Raw genomic sequence first — 23373 nt, 5'->3', positions numbered from 1 at the left:
AGTAGGCCATTCTGCCCTTCGAGCCTGCACCGCCATTCAATATGATCATGGCTGATCATCCAACTCAGTATCCTGTACTTGCCTTCTCTCCATACCCCCTGATCCCTTTAGCCACAAGGGCCACATCTAACTCCCTCTTAAATATAGCCAATGAACTGGCCTCAACTACCTTCTGTGGCAGAGAATTCCAGAGATTCACCACTCTCTGTGTGAAAAATGTTTTCCTCATCTCGGTCCTAAAAGATTTCCCCCTTATCCTTAAACTGTGACCCCTTGTTCTGGACTTCCCCAACATCGGGAATAATCTTCCTGCATCTAGTCTGTCCAAACCCTTAAGAATTTTGTAGGTTTCTATAAGATACCCCCTCAATCTTCTAAATTCTAACGTGTACAAGCAGAGTCTATCCAGTCTTTCTTCATATGAAAGTCCTGACATCCCAGGAATCAGTCTGGTGAACCTTATCTGTACTCCCTCTATGGCAAGAATGTCTTTCCTCAGATTAGGAATGGGAAATGGGAAAGGGGTAGCAACACTTATAGGGGTGTATTATAGACCGCCAAATGGGGAGCGAGAATTGGAAGAGCAAATATGTAAGGAGATTGCAGATATTAGTAGTAAGCACAAGGTAGTGATTGTGGGAGATTTCAACTTTCCACACATAGACTGGGAAACACATTCTGTAAATGGGCTGGATGGGTTGGAGTTTGTAAAATGTGTGCAGGATAGTTTTTTGCAACAATACATAGAAGTACCTACTAGAGAAGGGGCGGTACTGGACCTCCTGTTAGGAAATGAGATGGGTCAGGTGGCAGAGGTATGCGTTGGGGAACAGTTCGGGTCCAGTGATCACAATACCATTAGTTTCAATATAATTATGGAGAGGGACAAAACTGGACCTAGGGTTGAGATTTTTGATTGGAGAAAGGCTAACTTTGAGGAGATGCGAAAGGATTTAAAAGGAGTAAATTGGGACAGTTTGTTTTATGGGAAAGATGTGGAAGAGAAATGGAGTACATTCAAAGGTGAAATTTTAAGAGTACAGAATCTTTATGTCCCTGTTCGGTTGAAAGGAAATTGTAAAAATTGTAAAGAGCCATGGTTTTCAAGGGAAATTGGACACTTGGTTCGGAAAAAGAGGGATATCTACAATAGTTATAGGCAGCATGGAGTAAATGAGGTGCTTGAGGAGTATAAAGAATGTAAAAAGAATCTTAAGAAAGAAATAAGAAAAGCTAAAAGAAGATATGAGGTTGCTTTGGCAAGTAAGGTAAAAGTAAATCCGAAGGGTTTCTACCGCTATATTAATAGCAAAAGGATAACGAGGGATAAATTGGTCCATTAGAGAGTCAGAGTGGCCAACTATCTGCAGAGCCAAAAGAGATGGGGGAGATATTGAACAGTTTCTTTTCTTCGGTATTCACCAAGGAGAAGGATATTGAATTATGTGAGGTAAGGGAAACAAGTAGAGTAGCTATGGAAACTATGAGGATCAAAGAAGAGGAAGTACTGACACTTTTGAGAAATATAAAAGTGGATAAGTCTCCAGGTCCGGACAGGATATTCCCTAGGACATTGAGGGAAGTTAGTGTAGAAATAGCAGGGGCTATGGCAGAAATATTTCAAATGTCATTAGAAACGGGAATAGTGCCGGAGGATTGGCGTACTGCGCATGTTGTTCCATTGTTTAAAAAGGGGTCTAAGAGTAAACCTAGCAATTATAGACCTATTAGTTTGACGTCAGTGGTGGGCAAATTATGGAAAGAATACTTAGAGATAATATATAAGCATCTGGATAACAGGGTCTGATTAGGAACAGTCAACATGGATTTGTGCCTGGAAGGTCATGTTTAACTAATCTTCTTGAATTTTTTGAAGATGTTACTCGGGAAATTGATGAGGGTAAAGCAGTGGATGTTTTGTATATGGACTTCAGTAAGGCCTTTGACAAGGTTCCTCATGGAAGGTTGGTTAAGAAGGTTCAATGGTTGGGTATTAATGGTGGAGTAGCAAGATGGATTCAACAGTGGCTGAATGGGAGATGCCAGAGAGTAATGGTGGATGGTTGTTTGTCAGGTTGGAGGCCAGTGACGAGTGGGGTGCCACAGGGATCTGTGTTGGGTCCACTGTTGTTTGTCATGTACATCAATGATCTGGACGATGGTGTGGTAAATTGGATTAGTAAGTATGCAGATGATACTAAGATAGGAGGGGTTGCGGGTAATGAAGAAAAGTTTCAAAGTCTACAGAGAGATTTATGCCAGTTGGAAGAGTGGGCTGAAAGATGGCAGATGGAGTTTAATGCTGATAAGTGTGAGGTGCTACATCTTGGCAGGACAAATCAAAATAGGACGTACATGGTAAATGGTAGGGAATTGAAGAATGTAGGTGAACAGAGGGATCTGGGAATAACTGTGCACAGTTCCATGAAAGTGGAATCTCATGTAGATAGGGTGGTAAAGAAAGCTTTTGGTGTGCTGGCCTTTATAAATCAGAGCATTGAGTATAGAAGTTGGGATGTAATGTTAAAATTGTACAAGGCATTGGTGAGGCCAATTCTGGAGTATGGTGTACAATTTTGGTCGCCTAATTATAGGAAGGATGTCAACAAAATAGAGAGAGTACAGAGGAGATTTACTAGAATGTTGCCTGGGTTTCAGCAACTAAGTTACAGAGAAAGGTTGAACAAGTTAGGGCTTTATTCTTTGGAGCGCAGAAGGTTAAGGGGGGACTTGATAGAGGTTTTTAAAATGATGAGAGGGATAGACAGAGTTGACGTGGAAAAGCTTTTCCCACTGAGAGTAGGGAAGATTCAAACAAGGGGACATGACTTGAGAATTAAGGGACTGAAGTTAAGGGGTAACATGAGGGGGAACTTCTTTACTCAGAGAGTGGTAGCTGTGTGGAATGAGCTTCCAGTGAAGGTGGTGGAGGCAGGTTCGTTTTTATCATTTAAAAATAAATTGGATAGTTATATGGATGGGAAAGGAATGGAGGGTTATGGTCTGAGCGCAGGTATATGGGACTAGGGGAGACTATGTGTTCGGCACGGACTAGAGGGGTCGAGATGGCCTGTTTCCGTGCTGTAATTGTTATATGGTTATATGGTTATATGGTAGGAGACCAAAATTGTACGCAATACTCCAGGTGTGGTCTCACCAAGACCCTGTACAACTGCAGTAGAACCTCCCTGCTCCTATACTCAAATCCTTTTGTTATGAATGCTAACATACTATTCGCTTTCTTCACTGCCTGCTGCACCTGCATGCCTACTTTTAATGACTGGTGAACCATGACACCCAGGTCTTGTTGCATCTCCCCTTTTCCTGATCGGCCACCTTTCAGATAAAAGTCTACTTTCCTGTTTTTGCCGCCAAAGTGGATAACCTCACATTATCCACATTATACTGCATCTGCCATGCATTTGCCCACTCACCCAGCCTATCCAAGTCACCTTGCAGCCTCCTCACATCCTCCTCACAGCTAACACTGCCCCACAGCTTCGTGTCATCTGCAAACTTGGAGATGTTGCATTCAATTCCCTCGTCCAAATCATTTATCTATCTATCTATCTATCTATCTATCTATCTATCTATCTATCTATCTATCTATCTATCTATCTATCTATCTATCTATCTATCTATCTATCTATCTATCTATCTATCTATCTATCTATCTATCTATCTATCTATCTATCTATCTATCTATCTATCTATCTTTAAAACTCTGTGGCTGCCGCCGTCCGTCTGTCCGGCTGCCTGCCAGCCGCCTTTCTGCCTTTGATTCGTTGCTACGCCGACACCAGACGCAGAATCGCCGAGATATTTTCCATTTCGGTAGAGATTTCACTTTTCTTTCTAAGTTTCCACACCTGATTACATTTCGTCGTGTTTATGTACACATTTTTAATCAAAACCTTCTCCCTCCCCCCCAACCCCCCCCCAAATTTCAAAAGAAAACTGCTTCCCACCCATAGAAGCAGCCCCAGCCCCATCCCCAGGTGAACGTTCCATCGTGTGATGTCACAATGCCCAATGCTCACAGATGTCCAATCGGAATGGATCCATTTACATATGCCTTTGCACCAGCCCCACCCCCCCCCCCCCCCCCCCCCCCCCCCCCCCGCAGCCTGTGTCATCACGTGTGTGGGAATAGAAAAAGAGGATTGGGGGTGAAAGGGAATGGGGAACAGATGGACTGTCCCTACCCCTCCCCCTTCCACTCTCCCTCCCCACTATTTCCCCTCTCCCACCACCCATCTCCCCCTCCGTCCACACTCTTACCCCACCCTCTCCCACCCCATCCCTCCCCCCCTCCCCCACACCTCTCTCCCCCTCCCCATCCCTCTCTCCCCTCCCTCTCTCCCCCTCCCCATCCCTCTCTCCCCCTCCCCATCACTCTCTCCCCCTCTCCCTCTCCTCACCCCTCTCCTCATCCCTCTCCCTCTCCTCCTCCCACCCCCATCCCTCTCTCCCCCACCCCCCTTCCTCTCCCCCTTTCCCTCTCCCCCTTCCCTCCCCCACCCCTTTCCCTCTCTCCCCCACCCCCTCCCCGACCCCTCTCCCCTCCCTCCACTCTTATCCCTCCCTCCCCTACCCCATCTGCGTCCTCATCCCTCCCTCCCCTCTCCAACACCTCTCTCCCCCTCCCCATCCCTCTCTCCTCACCCTCTCCATCTCCCTCTCCTCACCCCTCCCCCTCTCTTCCCCCTCTTCCTCCCACCCCCATCCCTCTCTCCCCCACCCCCTTCCCTCTCGCCCCTTCCCTCCCCCACCCCCTAACCCCCTTCCCTCCCCCACCCCTTTCCCTCTCTCCCCCACCCCTTTCCCCCTCCCCACTCTTCCCCCTCTACCCCCTGCCCCAAATCCCTCCTCGCCTCCCTCCCCTCTCCCCCACACCTCTCTACTCCCCACCCCTCTCTCTTCCCCCTCTCCATCTCCCTCATCTTCCCTTCTCCTCCCACCCCCATCCCTCTCTCCCCCACCCCCCTTCTCCCTCCCCACTCTTCCCCCTCCTTCCACACTCTTCCCCCTCTCTCCCCTACCCTATCTCCCTCCTCCCCTCCCTCCCCCCTCCCCCCTCCCCCACACCTCTCTTCCCCTCCCATCTCTCTTCCCTTCCCCCACCCCTCTCTCCTCCCCCCTCTCCATCTCCCTTGCCAAAGACATTCTTGCCGCAAGGCTCAGTGCTGGGACCCCAGCTATTTACAATATATATTAATGATCTGGATGAGGGAATTGAAGGCAATATCTCCAAGTTTGCGGATGACACTAAGCTGGGGGGCAGTGTTAGCTGTGAGGAGGATACTAGGAGACTGCATGGTGACTTGGATAGGCTGGGTGAGTGGGCAAATGTTTGGCAGATGCAGTATAATGTGGATAAATGTGAGGTTATCCATTTTGGTGGCAAAAACAGGAAAGCAGACTATTATCTAAATAGTGGCCGATTAGGAAATGGGGAGATGCAGCGAGACCTGGGTGTCATGGTACACCAGTCATTGAAAGTAGGCATGCAGGTGCAGCAGGCAGTGAAGAAAGCGAATGGTATGTTAGCTTTCATAGCAAAAGGATTTGAGTATAGGAGCAGGGAGGTTCTACTGCAGTTGTACAGGGTCTTGGTGAGACCACACCTGGAGTATTGCGTACAGTTTTGGTCTCCAAATCTGAGGAAGGACATTATTGCCATAGAGGGAGTGCAGAGAAGGTTCACCAGACTGATTCCTGGGATGTCAGGAATGTCTTATGAAGAAAGACTTGATAGACTTGGTTTTTACTCTCTAGAATTTAGGAGATTGAGAGGGGATCTTATAGAAACTTACAAAATTCTTAAGGGGTTGGACAGGCTAGATGCAGGAAGATTGTTCCCGATGTTGGGGAAGTCCAGAACAAGGGGTCACAGTTTAAGGATAAGGGGGAAATCTTTTAGGACCGAGATGAGAAAAACATTTTTCACACAGAGAGTGGTGAATCTCTGGAATTCACTGGCACAGAAGGTAGTTGAGGCCTGTTCATTGGCTATATTTAAGAGGGAGTTAGATGTGCCCCTTGTGGCTAAAGGTATGGAGTGAAGGCAGGTACAGGATACTGAGTTGGATGATCAGCCATGATCATATTGAACGGTGGTGCAGGCTCGAAGGGCCGAATGGCATACTCCTGCACTTAATTTCTGTTTCTATGTTTCCCTCTCCACACCCCTCTCCCTCTCCCACCCATCCCTCTCTCCCCCACCCCCTTCACTGTCTACCCCACCCCCTTCCCTCTCCCCCCCGCCCCCTTCCCCTCAGTCCCTCTTCCACCACTCCCCCTTCCCCTCTCTCCCCACTCTACCACTTCTCTCCCCCATTCTCCCTCCACTCTCCCTCCCCACTCTTTCCCCTCTCTCCCCCCACCCCTCTCCCCCTCCCTCCCTCCTCCCCTCCCTCCCCATCCCCCCCTCCCCCACATCTCTCTCCCCATCCGCCTCTCACCCCAACCCCGCTCTCCTTTCCCTCCCAAATCTGTCCCGTTTCCTCCTCCTCCTCTCCCCTCCCTCACCTCTTCTCACCCCCCCCCCCTACCCCCACCTGTGTGTTTGGGGGGTGGTTAATGCGAGTGTGATGCCGCATCCCCCCCGGAAACGCCGTTGGGGAAACAGACCCAACGGGTCTGCACTTGGTCTAGTCTATCTATCTATTATATATTAGACCAACTATCCGCTCCTGATTACATTTCGTCGTGTTTATGTACACATTTTTAATCAAATCCTTCTCCCTCCCCACCCCCCCCCCCCCCCCCCCCCCCCCAATATTTAAAAAAAAAAAACTGGCTTCTCACCCATAGAAGCAGCCCCAACCCCAGCCCCTGGTGAACGTTCCATCGTGTGATGTCACAATGCCCAATGTTCACATATGTCCAATCGGAATGGATTCATTTACATATGCCTTTGCATGAGCCCTAACCCCTGGTGAACGTTCCATTGTGTGATGTCACAATGCTCAAAGAGATTGTTGCCATAGAGGGAGTACAGAGAAGGTTCACCAGACTGAGTACTGGGATGTCAGGACATTCATATGAAGAAAGACTGGATAGACTCGGCTTGTACACGCTAGAATTTAGGAGATTGAGGGCGGATCTTATAGAAACGTACAAAATTCTTAAGGGGTTGGACAGGCTAGATGCAGGAAGATTGTTCCAGATGTTGGGGAAGTCCAGAACAAGCGGTCACAGTTTAAAGATAAGGGGGAAATCCTTTAGGACAGAGATGAGAAAAATATTTTTCACACAGAGAGTGGTGAATCTCTGGAATTCTCTGCCATAGAAGGTAGTTGAGATCAGTTCATTGGCTATATTTAAGAGGGAGTTAGATGTCGCCCTTGTGGCTAAAGGGATCAGGGGGTATGCAGAGAAGGCAGGTACAGGATACTGAGTTGGATGATCAGCCATGATCATATTGAATGGTGGTGCAGGCTCGAAGGGCCGAATGGCCTACTCCTGCACTTAATTACTGTTTCCCTCTCCTCACCCCTCTCCCACCCCCCCTCCCTCTCCTCTCCTCTCTCTCCCCCCTTCCCTCCACCATACTCCCCCTCTCTCCTCCCCCTCTCCCCTCTCTCTCTCTCTCTCTCTCTCTCCCCTCCTCCCCTCCATCCCCTCCCCCACCCTCCCCTAAATCCCCTCCCTTCCACACCCCATACCCCGAATACCCCGTCGAATGGGATAGTGGAGGATGGAGTTAAAGGGAAAGGGTTTCTTAAATGTGTGAGCGTAGATACAGGGGGGTGTAAAATGAGGGTAGAATCAATAGGTAGCAAGGTGAAAAGTAAAAGTGGCAGGCAGACAAAACCAGGGCAAAAATCAAAAAGGGCCATTTTTCAACATAATTGTATAAGGGGTAAGAGTGTTGTAAAAACAAGCCTGAAGGCTTTGTGTCTCAATGCAAGGAGCATTCATAATAAGGTGGATGAGTTGAATGTGCAGATAGCTATTAATGACTATGATATAGTTGGGATCACGGAGACATGGCTCCAGGGTGACCAAGGCTGGGAGCTGAACATCCAGGGATATTCAATATTCAGGAGGGATAGAGAGAACGGAACAGGAGGTGGGGTAGCGTTGCTGATTAGAGAGGAGATTAACGCAATGGAAAGGAAGGACATTAGTTTGGAGGATGTGGAATCGGTATGGGTAGAGCTGCGAAACACTAAGGGGCAGAAAAAGCTGGTGGGTGTTGTGTACAGGCCACCTAACAGTAGTAGTGAAGTTGGAGATGGTATCAAACAGGAAATTAGAAATGCGTGCGACAAAGGCAAAACCGTTATAATGGGTGATTTCAATCTACATATAGATTGGGTGAATCAAATTGGCAGGGGTGCTGAGGAAGAGGATTTCTTGGAATGTTTCCGGGATAGTTATCTAAATCAACATGTAGAGGAACCAACGAGAGAGCAGGCTATTCTAGACTGGGTATTGAGTAATGAGGAAGGGTTAGTTAGCAGTCTTGTTGTACCTGCCCCCTTGGGCAAGAGTGACCATAATATGGTTGAGTTCTTCATTAGGATGGAGAGTGACATTGTTAATTCAGAAACAATGGTTCTGAACTTAAAGAAAGGTAACTTTGAGGGTATGAGACGTGAATTGGCCAAGATTGACTGGCAATTAATTCTAAAAGGGTTGACGGTGGATATGCAATGGAAGACATTTAAAGACTGCATGGATGAACTACAAAAATTGTTCATCCCAGTTTGGCAAAAGAATAAATCAGGGAAGGTAGTACATCCGTGGATAACAAGGGAAATCAGGGATAGTATCAAAGCGAAGGATGATGCGTACAAATTAGCCAGAAAAAGCAGCATACCGGAGGACTGGGAGAAATTCAGAGACCAGCAGAGGAGGACAAAGGGCTTAATTAGGAAAGGAAAAATAGATTTTGAAAGAAAACTGGCAGGGAACATAAAAACTGACTGCAAAAGATTTTATAGATATGTGAAAAGAAAGAGATTAGTTAAAACAAATGTAGGTCCCTTGCAGTCAGGAACAGGTGAGTTGATCATGCGGAACAAGGATATGGCGGACCAATTGAATAACTACTTTGGTTCCGTCTTCACTAAGGAAGACATAAATAATCTGCCGGAAATAGCAGGGGACCGCGGGTCAAAGGAGTTGGAGGAATTGAGTGAAATCCAGGTTAGCCGGGAAGTGGTGTTGGGTAAATTGAATGGATTAAAGGCCGATAAATCCCCAGGGCCAGATAGGCTGCATCCCAGAGTACTTAAGGAAGTAGCTCCAGAAATAGTGGATGCATTAGTAATAATCTTTCAAAACTCTTTAGATTCTGGAGTAGTTCCTGAGGATTGGCGGGTAGCAAACGTAACCCCACTTTTTAAGAAGGGAGGGAGAGTGAAAACGGGGAATTACAGACCAGTTAGTCTAACATCGGTAGTGGGGAAACTGCTAGAGTCGGTTATTAAGGATGGGATAGCAGCACATTTGGAAAGTGGTGAAATCATTGGACAAAGTCAGCATGGATTTACAAAAGGTAAATCATGTCTGACGAATCTGATAGATTTTTTCGAGGATGTAACTAGTAGCGTGGATAGGGGAGAACCAGTGGATGTGGTGTATCTGGACTTCCAGAAGGCTTTCGACAAGGTCCCACATAAGAGATTAGTATACAAACTTAAAGCACACGGCATTGGGGGTTCAGTATTGATGTGGATAGAGAACTGGCTGGCAAACAGCAAGCAAAGAGTAGGTGTAAACGGGTCCTTTTCACAATGGCAGGCAGTGACTAGTGGGGTACCACAAGGCTCAGTTCTGGGACCCCAGCTATTTACAATATATATTAATGATCTGGATGAGGGAATTGAAGGCAATATCTCCAAGTTTGCGGATGACACTAAGCTGGGGGGCAGTGTTAGCTGTGAGGAGGATGCTAGGAGACTGCAAGGTGACTTGGATAGGCTGGGTGAGTGGGCAAATGTTTGGCAGATGCAGTATAATGTGGATAAATGTGAGGTTATCCATTTTGGTGGCAAAAACAGGAAAGCAGACTATTATCTAAATGGTGGCCGACTAGGAAAAGGGGAGATGCAGCGAGACCTGGGTGTCATGGTACACCAGTCATTGAAAGTAGGCATGCAGGTGCAGCAGGCAGTGAAGAAAGCGAATGGTATGTTAGCTTTCATAGCAAAAGGATTTGAGTATAGCAGCAGGGAGGTTCTACTGCAGTTGTACAGGGTCTTGGTGAGACCACACCTGGAGTATTGCATACAGTTTTGGTCTCCAAATCTGAGGAAGGACATTATTGCCATAGAGGGAGTGCAGAGAAGGTTCACCAGACTGATTCCTGGGATGTCAGGACTGTCTTATGAAGAAAGACTGGATAGACTTGGTTTATACTCTCTAGAATTTAGGAGATTGAGAGGGGATCTTATAGAAACTTATAAAATTCTTAAGGGGTTGGACAGGCTAGATGCAGGAAGATTGCTCCCGATGTTGGGGAAGTCCAGGACAAGGGGTCACAGCTTAAGGATAAGGGGGAAATCCTTTAAAACCGAGATGAGAAGAACTTTTTTCACAGAGAGTGGTGAACCTCTGGAACTCTCTGCCACAGAGGGTAGTCGAGGCCAGTTCATTGGCTATATTTAAGAGGGAGTTAGATGTGGCCCTTGTGGCTAGGGGGATCAGAGGGTATGGAGAGAAGGCAGGTACGGGATACTGAGTTGGATGATCAGCCATGATCATATTGAATGGCGGTGCAGGCTCGAAGGGCCGAATGGCCTACTCCTGCACCTAATTTCGATGTTTCTATGTTTCCCTCCACCCTCCCCCCTCCCAACCTCTCCCCCTCTCAGCACACCCTGTCTCTCCCCCTCACTCTCAACCTCTCTCTCTCCTCCCCTCCTCCCCCACCTTTCCCCCCTCACTCCTCTCCTCCTCTCCACCCTCTATCCCTCTTGCCCCTCTCTGTGTGTCTCTGTGTCTCTCTCTCTGTCTCTGCCCCTTCTGTCTCTGCCCTCACTCTCTACCCCCCCCCCCCCCCCCTCTAGTTGTGACTGCAAGTCGGTGGCTATGCATCAGTAGATAGGGTGGTTATGGGGCAAAAGGAGCAAATTAATAATATTAATATAATATCAAGGGGGGTAATTAGCGTGAGTGCGGGGGGAGGGGGATAGTTAGTGTCTGATGCTGCATGCTGCCTCCCCCACACAACCGCACATTGCGGGAACAGACCCAACGGGTCTGCACTTGGTCTAGTATATATTGTAAATAGCTGGGGTCCCAACACTGAGACTTGCGGTAATTCACTAGTCACTGCCTGCCATTGTGAAAAGGACCCGTTTATTCTTACTCTTTGTTTCCTGTCTGCCAGCCAGTTCTCTATCCACATCAATACTGAACCACCAATACCGTGTGCTTTAAGTTTGTATACTAATCTCTTATGTGGGACCTTGTCGAAAGCCTTCTGAAAGTCCAGATATAACACATCCACTGGTTCTCCCTTATCCACTCTACTTGTTACATCCTCGAAAAATTCTATAAGATTCTATAAGTTTTCTCTCTCCCTTCCTTTTTTAAAAAGTGGGGTTACATTAGCTACCCTCCAATCCTCAGGAACTACCCCAGAATCTAAAGAGTTTTGAAAAATTATCACTAATGCATCCACTATTTCTGGGGCTACTTCCTTAAGTACTCTGGGGTGCAACCTATCTGGCCCTGGGGATTTATCGGCCTTTAATCCATTCAATTTACCTAACACCACTTCCCGGCTAACCTGGATTTCATTCAGTTCCTCCATCTCATTTGACCCCCGGTCCCCTGCTATTTCCGGCGGATTATTTATGTCTTCATTAGTGAAGACAGAACCAAAGTAGTTATTCAATTGGTCTGCCATGTCTTTGTTCCCCATTCACCTGTTTCTGACTGCAAGGGACCTACATTTGTTTTAACTAATCTTTTTCTCTTCACATATCTATAAAAACATTTGCAGTCAGTTTTTATGTTCCCTGCCAGTTGTCTTTCATAATCTATTTTCCCTTTCCTAATTAAGCCTTTTGTCCTCCTCTGCTGGACTCTGAATTTCTCCCAGTCCTCTGGTAGGCTGCTTTTTCTGGCTAATTTGTATGCTTCATCTTTTGTTTTGATACTATCCCTGATTTCCCTTGTTATCCACGGATTCACTACCTTCCCTGATTTATTCTTATGCCAAACTGGGATGAACAATTGTTGTAGTTCATCCATGCAGTCTTTAAATGCCTTCCATTGCATATCCACCGTCAACCCTTTAAGAATCAATTGCCAGTCTATCTTGGCCAATTCACGTCTCATACCTTCAAAGTTACCTTTCTTTAAGTTCAGGACCCTTGTTTCTGAATTAACAATGTCACTCTCCATCCTAATGAAGAACTCAACCATATTATGGTCACTCTTGCCCAAGGGGCCACGCACAACAAGACTGCTAACTAACCCTTCCTCATTACTCAATACCCAGTCTAGATTAGCCTGCTCTCTCGTTGGTTCCTCGAGAAAACTATCCCGCATACATTCAAAGAAATCCTCTTCCTCAGCACCCTTGCCAATTTGATTCACCCAATCTATATGTAGATTGAAGTCACCCATTATAACCCCCAACTCCGCTACTACTGTTAGGTAGCCTGTACACAACTCCCACTAGCGTTTTCTGCCCCTTAGTGTTTCGCAGCTCTACCCACATCGATTCCACATCCTCCAAACTAATGTCCTTCCTTTCTATTGCGTTAATCTCCTCTCTAACTAGCAACGCTACCCCACCTCCTTTTCCTTTCTGTCTATCCCTCCTGAATATTGAATATCCCTGGATGTTCAGCTCCCAGCCTTGGTCACCCTGGAGCCATGTTTCCATGATCCCAACTATATCATAGTAATTAATAGCTATCTGCACATTCAACTCATCCAACATATTACGAATGCTCCTTGCATTGAGACACAAAGCCTTCAGGCTTGTTTTTACAACACCACTACCCCTTATGCAATTATGTTGAAAAGTGTCCCTTTTTGATTTTTGCCCTGTTTTTGTCTGCCTGCCACTTTTACTTTTCACCTTGCTACCTATTGCTTCTACCCTCATTTTACACCCCTCTGTCTCTACGCTCACACATTTAAGAAACCCTTTCCCTTTAACTTCATCCTCAACTATCCCATTCGACACCCCACCCCCTTATTCAGTTTAAAACCACCCGTGTAGCAGTGGCAAACCTGCCTGCCAGAATGCTGGTCCCCCACCTGTTAAGATGCAATCCGTCCCTTTTGTACAGTTCCCCCTTACTCCAAAACAGATCCCAGTGATCTAAGAATCTAAATCTCTGCCCCGTGCACCAGTTCCTCAGCCACATATTCAGGTCCCGTATCTCCCTGTTCCTGCTCTCGCCAGCACGAGGATCTGGAAGCAAACTGGAGATAACAACCCAGGAGGTCCTGCTTTTCAGCATTTTTCCAAGCTCTCTGAAGTCATGCTGCAGAATATTCATCCCCTTCTTTCCGACATCGTTTGTGCCGACATGCACTACCAATTCCAGCTGTTCACCTTCGCCCTTGAGGATTTCGTGCACTCGGTCCGTGACATCCTGGATCCTGGCACCAGGAAGGCAGCACACCATCCTCGAATCCCGTCTGTTGCCGCAGAAACCCCTGTCCTTACCTCTCACAATGGAGTCTCCCACTACAATGGCGTTGCCTGATGTTGGCCTCTTTGGTTTTGGCAGCCAGAGGCACCAGCAGTGTCCTTGACCTACCACATACTGCAAGCATCACACTGAATCAGCTTGCCTGTCATCTCCTTCTTTCGTCTCTCCCTCTTCAGCGTTTTGCATAGCCTCCTCTCCTCGGCCTCCTCGCCGAAGATTCTCGAGCCTAAGACTCACACTTTTCTCACAGGGCACTTCACTCACTGCCGCTGCCTAAGAGCCCTCTTGCTTATATTGACTGATAAATTGCCTAATTTACCAATCTACAGACCAAATTCCTCAGTTTTCAACTGTTTTCCCCCTCTCTGACTCACTGCTAACTCTCCTCCCACTTCGGCTAGAGCCAATCAGTGTTTTCTCCTTCTTATCTTTGTTGCTGTTGCTTCCAAATACACAGCAGCTCTGAGTAAACACACTCATCTGTCAGATGTGGACCTGCCCAATAACAACTGCTTCCAATTTACTCTCCCTTGCCCCTGTCTACTAATGCTGTGATCTGCCTTGCCCCAATTTAATCTCCCAAGGTCCAGACTTATCCTTATTCATAATGATCTTAAAACTGATAGATTTGTGATCACTGCTCCGGAAATGCTCTTCCACTGAAGCACCAGGCCCAGCTCGTTTCCTGGATCATGGAAGAGAGCGCTGCTCTCCAGGGTCAGTCCCTGGAATTCACCCCGACCCAGACTGAAGGGAGTCACGTGGAGTGACAGACGTTTCGGAAGGAGACTGGGTGAAGGGGGACTGGATGATGATGCTCTCTCCACAGAGCCAGTCCTTCGATTCCCAAACTCTTCTCCCAGTCTGATGACCTGTCGTGATGTTGCCACATTCCCGTGTCTCTGTTCCTTTATTCCAGATCTCCAGACGTCCACAAGGGAACAGGGTGAAGGATCACTGACTGGAGAATCCACCCAGGAACCGTCTTCTGTTCCAGCGGGAGACACGGCCTCAGGTACCAAGCCCCATGAAGGTCATTCAGTCTCTTTCCCATGTTATCGCTTGCCCTCATTAACTTTGCAATCTGTTTTTGTAGAGGACAGTAGTTTGTTCTGCAGTGGACAACAATCCTCCTGGGATTGATGTTGGTTCAGGGAACTACGTGGAGTTTGATGTCAAAGGAGTTTTAAGTGGTTGGTGGGGTGTGTTGGAGGCTTCTGAGAAGGATGATGATGTGATTAGGAGCGGCCGTGGGTTTCACTGGATCAGACCAGGGCAGAGTAACAGGAGGGGCATCAATTGGACAGGCACCAAGATCCGTGCAGGGAGTTTTGCGAGTGCTACTCGGAAGTGTTTAAAGGAGAATGGCAGGGGGGTGGGAACCAGAGCAGCAAGTCAGCAAATGGGAGGCTGATGAGAAAGTGGAGGTTGTAACAAGTAGATCTCAAAGGAAGGACAGACAGGGAGGGGTTCTTGTATATGGAGATAATGAAGGGATGAAGTGTTTACTTCAATGCAAGAGTATTGTGGTAAAGCTGATGAACCTAGAGCCTGGATCAGTGCTGGGAATTATGATGTTGTGGCCATTACGGAAACTTGGTTGTGAGAGGGACAGGACTGGCAGCTCAACACGCCTGGGTTTTGATGGGTCATGGCGGTACTCAGAGAATCCAGACTGGAACGTACGTCTACTGAGGCATTATGGGTTGAGCTAAAAAATAAGATTACAGAAGGAGCCTCTCACTCTCAGCCCTCTCTATCTAATGCCTCTCTCGCTGACCCCCTCTCTCTCTGAAGCCCACTAGACTAGACCTACATGATCTCCCGTTCGATAAACACTTTAACTACCCCTCCCATTCCCATACTGACCTTTCTGTCCTGGGTCTCCTCCACTGTCAGAGTGAGGCCCAATGCAAATTGGAGAAACAGCACCTTATATTTTGCTTGGGCAGCTTACACCCCAGCGGTATGAATATTGAATTCACCAGATTCAAGCAACCCTTGTTTTCCCTCTCTCTCCATCCCTTCCCATCCTAGTTCTCTGACTCGTTTGACTGTTCTCATGATTATATTTTACTTTGTATGCCTCATTTTCCCCTATCCCCAAGCTAACAATGATCTATTCTACATGTTCACACCTTACCCTTCCATATCTCTCGTTTCACTCTCTCCAGAGTCTCGTTCTTAAGAAGAATCTCGATCTGAAACGTCACCTATTCCTTCCATCCAGAGATGCTGTCTGTCGCACTTTACTCCAGCATTTTGTGTGTATCTTCAGTGTAAACCAGCATCTGCAATTCCTTCCTGCACATCTCTATCTCATTATCTCCATCTGTATCTCTGTCTCTCTGGGTCGGTGGTGAAGAAAGTAAACGCAAGCGAGCACTTATTTTGAGAGGGCTAGAATATAAAAGCAGGGATGTAATGCTGAGATTCTATAACGCACTGGTCAGGCCGCATTTAGAATATTGTGAGGATTTTTGGACACCATATCTGAGAAAGGATGTGTTGGTTCTGGAGAGGGTCCAGAGGAGGTTTACAAGAATGATCCCAGGAATGTGATGAGAGTTTGACGGCACTGGGCATGTACTCGTTGGAGTTTAGAAGAATGAAGGGGGATCTCATTGTAACGTACCGAATAGTGAAAGCCTTGGTTAGAGTGGATGTGGAAAGGATGTTTCCATTAGTGGGAGAGTATTGGACTGGAGGTCGTAGCCTCAGAATTAAAGGACTTTCTTTTGGCAAGGAGATGAGGTAGAATTTCTTTAGTCATAGGGTGATGAAACGGTGGAATTCTTACCTTCAGAAGGTCATGGAGGCCTTCAGTTGATATTTGTAAGGCAGAGATAGGTTAGATTCTTGATTAGTACGGGTGTCAGAGGTTATGGGGAGAAGGCAGGAGAATGGGGTTAGGAGGGAGACACAGAGCAGCCAAGATTGAATGGCGGAGTACTTTTCGGCTATAAGGCAAAATTCTGCTCCTATCAATTATGATCTAATGAGAGATAGAAAGAGACACAAAGAGGAACGGAGAGAAGGGGAGAGAGACACACAGAGATAGTCAGAGAGAAAGAGAGAGTCAGAAATAGAGACAAAGAGTGAGAGACAGACTGTACGGACGGCACATCAGAGACGGGGTGAATTACCTGGACGCTGTTTCTGGAGGCAGTTACGCCTATGTGAGAGACAAACACAGTGACAGAGAGACAGAATGAACGAGAGAGAGATAGAGTGGAGGGAAGGGAGACTGAGGGAAAGAGTAGAGAGAGGGAGAGAGAGAGAGAGAGAGATAGGGAGAGATACAGAGATATAGAGATAGTGAAATCGAGATAGGGAGAGATATAAAGAGAGGGACAGAAAGAGAATGAGAGAGAAAGAGAGAGTGCAGAAAAAAGGGATAGACAGGGGGGGAAAGATTTAGTCAGAGAGAGGCAGGGGAGGGAGAGAGAGAGAGGGAGGGAGGCGGGCAGTGGAGAGAGAGCGAGTGAAGCAGAAGAGGTATATAGAGTGGGAGATAGAGAAACAGAGGGACGCTCGGACAGAGGGAAGCTGAGAAAGAAAGGGGCGGAGAGAGAGAGGGTGCCAGAGAGAGGGGCATTAGTGAAGGAGGGAGAAAGTTAGAGAGAGCTGCAGAGAGTTAGAGGGATAATCAACGTGAGTCAGCGAGGGAGGGAGAAGCAGAGAGGGTCACAGAGAGAAAGAGAGACGGAGATACAGAGAGTGATAGAGAGATGCAAAGAGAGACAGAGAGAACCCCTCCCACTCTAAGTTCATCTGCAGGTCAGACGAAATGTCGTGAACCCGGGCACCAGGCAATCCTCACGACAGACAACAGTGTCAATGCCCCTAACTATACTATCCCCAATGACAACTACGTTTTTCTTCCCTGTTCCCTCTTGAATGGCCTCCTGAACCACGGTGCCCTGGTCAGGTTGCTCATCCTTCCTACAGTCCCACCTCTTGTCTGCACAGGGAGCAAGAATCTCAGACCTGCTTGACAAGCTCAAGGGCTGAGGGTCCTGTAACTCAGTCCTCACCTCTGTTCCCCTGCCTGCCTCACTAGCAGTCACACTCTCTTCGTCACCACGGACCACCTTGGAAACAGTTACTCCAGCGGGCGTAACTGCCTCCAGAAACAGCGTCCAGGTAATTCACCCCGTCTCTGATGTACCGCAGTGTTTAAAGCTCATACTCCACGTCGTCCACTTTCAGTCTGAGTTCCTCAATCAACCAGCATTTGCTGCAGATGTGGTCACCAGGATTCATCAGGGGTCCACCAGCTGCCACATCATGCAGCTACAGTACATCACATGTGATACGCATGTCTCCTTTGTGTATCACACTAATCTTCTTGAAACTTCCCACTAGCTGCTGCTCTGGGTCTGACAGGTCCGCTGCTCTCGCCTCAGCCCTTCTCTCCGAAGCCTCTTGAGCCAAAGCCTCAAGATGTACTTCACCTCAACACAGCCGCTCCCAACAGGCCGCTCTGCTAGTCTGGCTTCCCTTTTATTTGCTGCAAACCATCTCCAGCAAAGCCTATTGGACGCCTGCTTCACTCTAATGTCCTGCCTCCACAATTAGCACTGAAACTGCAACTCTGTTACTTCTTCCCGGCGATTTGTTAAAGCCTTTGTCTTTTAAAAAGCAGATTCTTACTTGCATCACAATTCCTCTTCTCCCTCTGCCTTCAGTTTTTGCAGCAGAAACAACTGCAACCAGTTTCTGGATTCTCTTTTATTTGCTGCAATCTATGTCCAGCTAAGCCCTCCCTCTCTCTCTCTCTCTCTCTCTATCTCCCTCTCTCTCTCTATCTCCCTCTCCCTCTCTATCTCCCTCTCCCTCTCTCTCTCTGTCTCTTATTATCACTCTGTCAAGTTATATCTGTCACTTCCCCTCTCCCTCTCTGTCTGTCTGTCTTCATATCTCTCTCTATATTGCTATATCTATATCTCTCTGTATCACTCCCTATCTCTATCCACGTTTCTCTCTATGTCTCTCTCTGTGCCTCTCCTCTCTCTCTTTGCCACTTTCTCTCTTTCTCTCTCAGCCAGAATAAAGCCCTTTCACCACAACCCTCTGAATGTCAAATAGAGTTGTGATCACTGCTCCGGAAATGCTCTTCCACTGAAGCACCAGGCCCAGCTCTTTCCTGGATCATGGAAGAGAGCGCTGCTCTCCAGGGTCAGTCCCTGGAATTCACCCCGACCCAGACTGAAGGGAGTCACGTGGAGTGACAGACGTTTCGGAAGGAGAGTGGGTGAAGGGGGACTGGATGATGATGCTCTCTCCACAGAGCCAGTCCTCCGATTCCCAAACTCTTCTCCCAGTCTGATGACCTGTCGTGGTGTTGCCACATTCCCGTGTCCCTGTTCCTTTATTCCAGATCTCCAGACGTCCACAAGGAGACAGGGTGAAGGATCACTGACTGGAGAATCCACCCAGGAACCGTCTTCTGTTCCAGCGGGAGACACGTCCTCAGGTACCAAGCCCCATGAAGGTCATTCATAGAAACATAGAAACATAGAAATTAAGTGCAGGAGTAGGCCATTCGGCCCTTCGAGCCTGCACCGCCATTCAATATGATCATGGCTGATCATCCAACTCAGTATCCTGTACCTGCCTTCTCTCCATACCCCCTGATCCCTTTAGCCACAAGGGCCACATCTAACTCCCTCTTAAATATAGCCAATGAACTGGCCTCAATTACCTTCTGTGGCAGAGAATTCCACAGATTCACCACTCTCTGTGTGAAAAATGTTTTCCTCATCTCGGTCCTAAAAGATTTCTCCCTTATCCTTAAACTGTGACCCCTTGTTCTGGACATCCCCAACATCGGGAACAATCTTCCTGCATCTAGCCTGTCCAACCCCTTAAGAATTTTGTAAGTTTCTATAAGATCCCCCCTCAATCTTCTAAATTCTAGTGTGTACAAACCGAGTCTATCCAGTCTTTCTTCATATGAAAGTCCTGACATCCCAGGAATCAGTCTGGTGAATCTTCTCTGTACTCCCTGTATGGCAAGAATGTCCTTCCTCAGATAAGGAGACCAAAACTGTACGCAATACTCCAGGTGTGGTCTCACCAAGACCCTGTACAACTGCAGTAGAACCACCCTGCTCATATACTCAAATCCTTTTGCTATGAATGTTAACATACCATACGCCTTCTTCACTGCCTGCTGCACCTGCGTGCCTACTTTCAATGACTGGTGTACCATGACACCCAGGTGTCTTTGCATCTCCCCCTTTCCTAATTGGCCACCATTCAGATAATAGTCTACTTTCCTGTTTTTGCCACCAAAGTGGATAACCTCACATTTATCCATATTATACTGCATCTGCCATGCATTTGCCCACTCACCCAGCCTATCCAAGTCACCTTGCAGCCTCCTAGCATCCTCCACACAGCTAACACTGCCCCCCAGCTTCATGTCATCTGCAAATTTGGAGATGCTGCATTCAATTCTGTCGTCCAAATCATTAATATATATCGTAAATATCTGGGGTCCCAGCACTGAGCCTTGCGGTACCCCACTAGTCACTGCCTGCCATTGTGAAAAGGACCCGTTTACTCCTACTCTTTGCTTCCTGTCTGCCAGCCAGTTCTCTATCCACATCAATACTGAACCCCCAATACCGTGTGCTTTAGGTTTGTATACTAATCTCTTATGTGGGACCTTGTCGAAAGCCAATGAAAGTCCAGATATAACACATCCACTGGTTCTCCCTTATTCACTCTACTAGTTACATCCTCGAAAAATTTTATAAGATTCGTCAGACATGATTTACCTTTCATAAATCCATGCTGACTTTGCCCAATGATTTCACCATTTTCCAAATGTGCTGCTATCCCATCTTTAATAACTGATTCTAGCTGTTTCCTCACTACCGACGTTAGACTAATTGGTCTGTAATTCCCCGTTTTCTGTCTCCCTCCCTTTTTAAAAAGTGGGGTTACATTAGCTACCCTCCAAGCCTCAGGAACTACTCCAGAATCTAAAGAGTTTTGTAAAATTATCACTAATGCATCCACTATTTCTGGGGCTACTTCCTTAAGTATTCTGGGATGCAGCCTATCTGGCCCTGGGGATTTATCGGCCTTTAATCCATTCAATTTACCTAACACTACTTCCCGGCTAACCTGGATTTCACTCAGTTCCTCCATCTCATTTGACCCCCGGTCCCCTGCTATTTCCGGCGGATTATTTATGTCTTCCTTAGTGAAGACAGAACCAAAGTAGTTATTCAATTGGTCTGCCATGTCCTTGTTCCCCATGATCAATGCACCTGTTTCTGACTGCAAGGGACCTACATTTGTTTTAAACTAATCATTTTCTCTTCACATATCTATTAAAGCTTTTGCAGTCAGTTTTTATGTTCCCTGCCAGTTTTCTTTCATAATCTATTTTCCCTTTCCGAATTAAGCCCTTTGTCCTCCTCTGCTGGACTCTGAATTTCTCCCAGTCCTCTGGTAGGCTGCTTTTTCTGGCTAATTTGTACACTTCATATTTTGTTTTGATAATATCCCTGATTTCCCTTGAAATCCACGGATGCACTACCTTCCCTGATTTTTTTTTGCCAAACTGGGATGAACAATTGTTGTAGTTCATCCATGCAGTCTTTAAATGCATTCCATTGCATATCCACCATCAACCTATTAAGAATCAATTGCCAGTCTATCTTGGCCAATTCACGTCTCATACCTTCAAAGTTACCTTTCTTTAAGTTCAGGACCCTTGTTTCTGAATTAACAATGTCACTCTCCATCCTAATGAACTCAACCATATTATGGTCACTCTTGCCCAAGGGGCCTCGCACAACAAGACTGCTAACTAACCCTTCCTCATTACTCAATACCCAATCTAGGATAGCCTGCTCTCTCGTCGGTTCCACTACATGTTCATTTAGATAACTATCCCGCATACATTACAAGAAATCCTCTTCCTCAGCACCCTTGCCAATTTGATTCACCCAATCTATATGTAGATTGAAGTCACCCATTATAACTGTTTTACCTTTGTCGCACGCATTTCTAATTTCCTGTTTGATGTCATCCCCAACTCCACTACTACTGTTAGGTGGCCTGTACACAACTCTCACTAGCGTTTTCTGCCCCTTAGTGTTTCGCAGCTCTACCCATATCAGTCTCTTTCCCATGTTATCGCTTGCCCTCATTAACTTTGCAATCTGTTTTTGTAGAGGACAGTAGTTTGTTCTGCAGTGGACAACAATCCTCCTGGGATTGATGTTGGTTCAGGGAACCACGTGGAGTTTGATGTTAAAGGAGTTTTAAGTGGTTGGTGGGGTGTGTTGGAGGCTTCTAAGAAGGATGATGATGTGGTTAGGAGCGGCCGTGGGTTTCACTGGATCAGACCAGGGCAGAGTAACAGGAGGGGCATCAATTGGACAGGCACCAAGAACCGTGCAGGGAGTTTTGCGAGTGCTACTCGGAAGTGTTTAAAGGAGAATGGCAGGGGGGTGGGAACCAGAGCAGCAAGTCAGCAAATGGGAGGCTGATGAGAAAGTGGAGGTTGTAACAAGTAGATCTCAAAGGAAGGACAGACAGGGAGGGGTTCTTGTATATGGAGATAATGAAGGGATGAAGTGTTTACTTCAATGCAAGAGTATTGTGGTAAAGCTGATGAACCTAGAGCCTGGATCAGTGCTGGGAATTATGATGTTGTGGCCATTACGGAAACTTGGTTGTGAGAGGGACAGGACTGGCAGCTCAACACGCCTGGGTTTTGATGTTTCAGACGAGATACAGTGGGGGATGGGGGAGTAACAGAGGTGGAGGAGATGCGTTGCTGATCAGAGAGAATGTCACGACAGTACTGAGAGAATTCAGACTGGAGCGGACGTCCACTGAAGCAGTTTGGGTTGAGCTAAAAAATAAGATTACAGAAGGATCCTCTCCCTCTAAGCCCTCTCTCTCTAATGCCTTCTCTCTCTCTAACGCCCTCCAGACTAGACCTACAGTACATAATCTCCCAGTCGCCAAACATTTTAACTCCCCCTCCTATTCCCATAATGACCTTTCTGTCCTGGGCCTTCTCCACTGTCAGAGGCCCAATTCAAATTGGATGAACAGCTTGGTCAGCTTACAAACCAGCAGGATGAATATTGACTTCTCCAACTTCAAGCAATCCTTGCTTTCCCTCTCTCTCCATCCCTCCCCATCCTAGTTCCCAGACTAGTTTGACTGTTCTCCTGAATCAATTTTACTTTGTATGCCTCGTTTTCCCCTTTCCCCTTTCCCCAAGATAACAATGATCTATTCTACATTTTCCTTCATCTCAGTCCCCTTTCATTTCTCATTTTCACACCTTAACCTTCCATATCTCTCATTTCCCTCTCCCCTGACTCTCATTCTTAAGAAGAATCTCGACCTGAAACGTCACCTATTCCTTCCATCCAGAGATGCTGTCTGTCGTGCTTTACTCCAGCATTTTGTGTGTATCTTCGGTGTAAACCAGCATCTGCAATTCCTTCCTACACATCTCTATCTCATTATCTCCATCTCCATCTTGCCTCGCTCTCTCTCTATCTCTTTCTGATGCTCACTGCCTGATCTCTCTCTCTCTCTCTCTCCCATCTGTCTCATTACCTCTCAGTCTGTATCTCTCCGTCTCTTTCTGACCCAATCTGCTTCTCTCTCTCTCCCTGACTGTTTGACTAACATTGCCACTCCCTCTGTCTCTCTGCAGCTCCATCTCTAACTCCCATTTTCTCTCATG

The 23373-nt window shown here is 46.9% G+C and overlaps 1 protein-coding gene across 3 annotated transcripts in view; it reads left to right on the top strand.

The window, feature by feature from the left end:
- LOC116989250 (endochitinase 2-like) overlaps positions 1-23373 on the top strand; it is a 141540-nt gene that overhangs the window by 5788 nt on the left and 112379 nt on the right. For all 3 annotated transcript variants that reach the window (XM_033046444.1, XM_033046443.1, XM_033046442.1), the window contains 2 exons: positions 14557-14652; positions 19021-19116. In XM_033046444.1, coding sequence (XP_032902335.1) covers positions 14557-14652; positions 19021-19116 — 192 coding nt within the window. The remainder of the gene's footprint in view (positions 1-14556; positions 14653-19020; positions 19117-23373) is intronic.

The sequence above is a fragment of the Amblyraja radiata genome, chromosome 29, assembly GCF_010909765.2.
Source record: "Amblyraja radiata isolate CabotCenter1 chromosome 29, sAmbRad1.1.pri, whole genome shotgun sequence".
NCBI classification, from domain to species: Eukaryota; Metazoa; Chordata; class Chondrichthyes; order Rajiformes; family Rajidae; genus Amblyraja; species Amblyraja radiata.
Note: the sequence above shows the minus strand (reverse complement) of the source record. Positions and strands in the feature narration are given on the sequence as shown.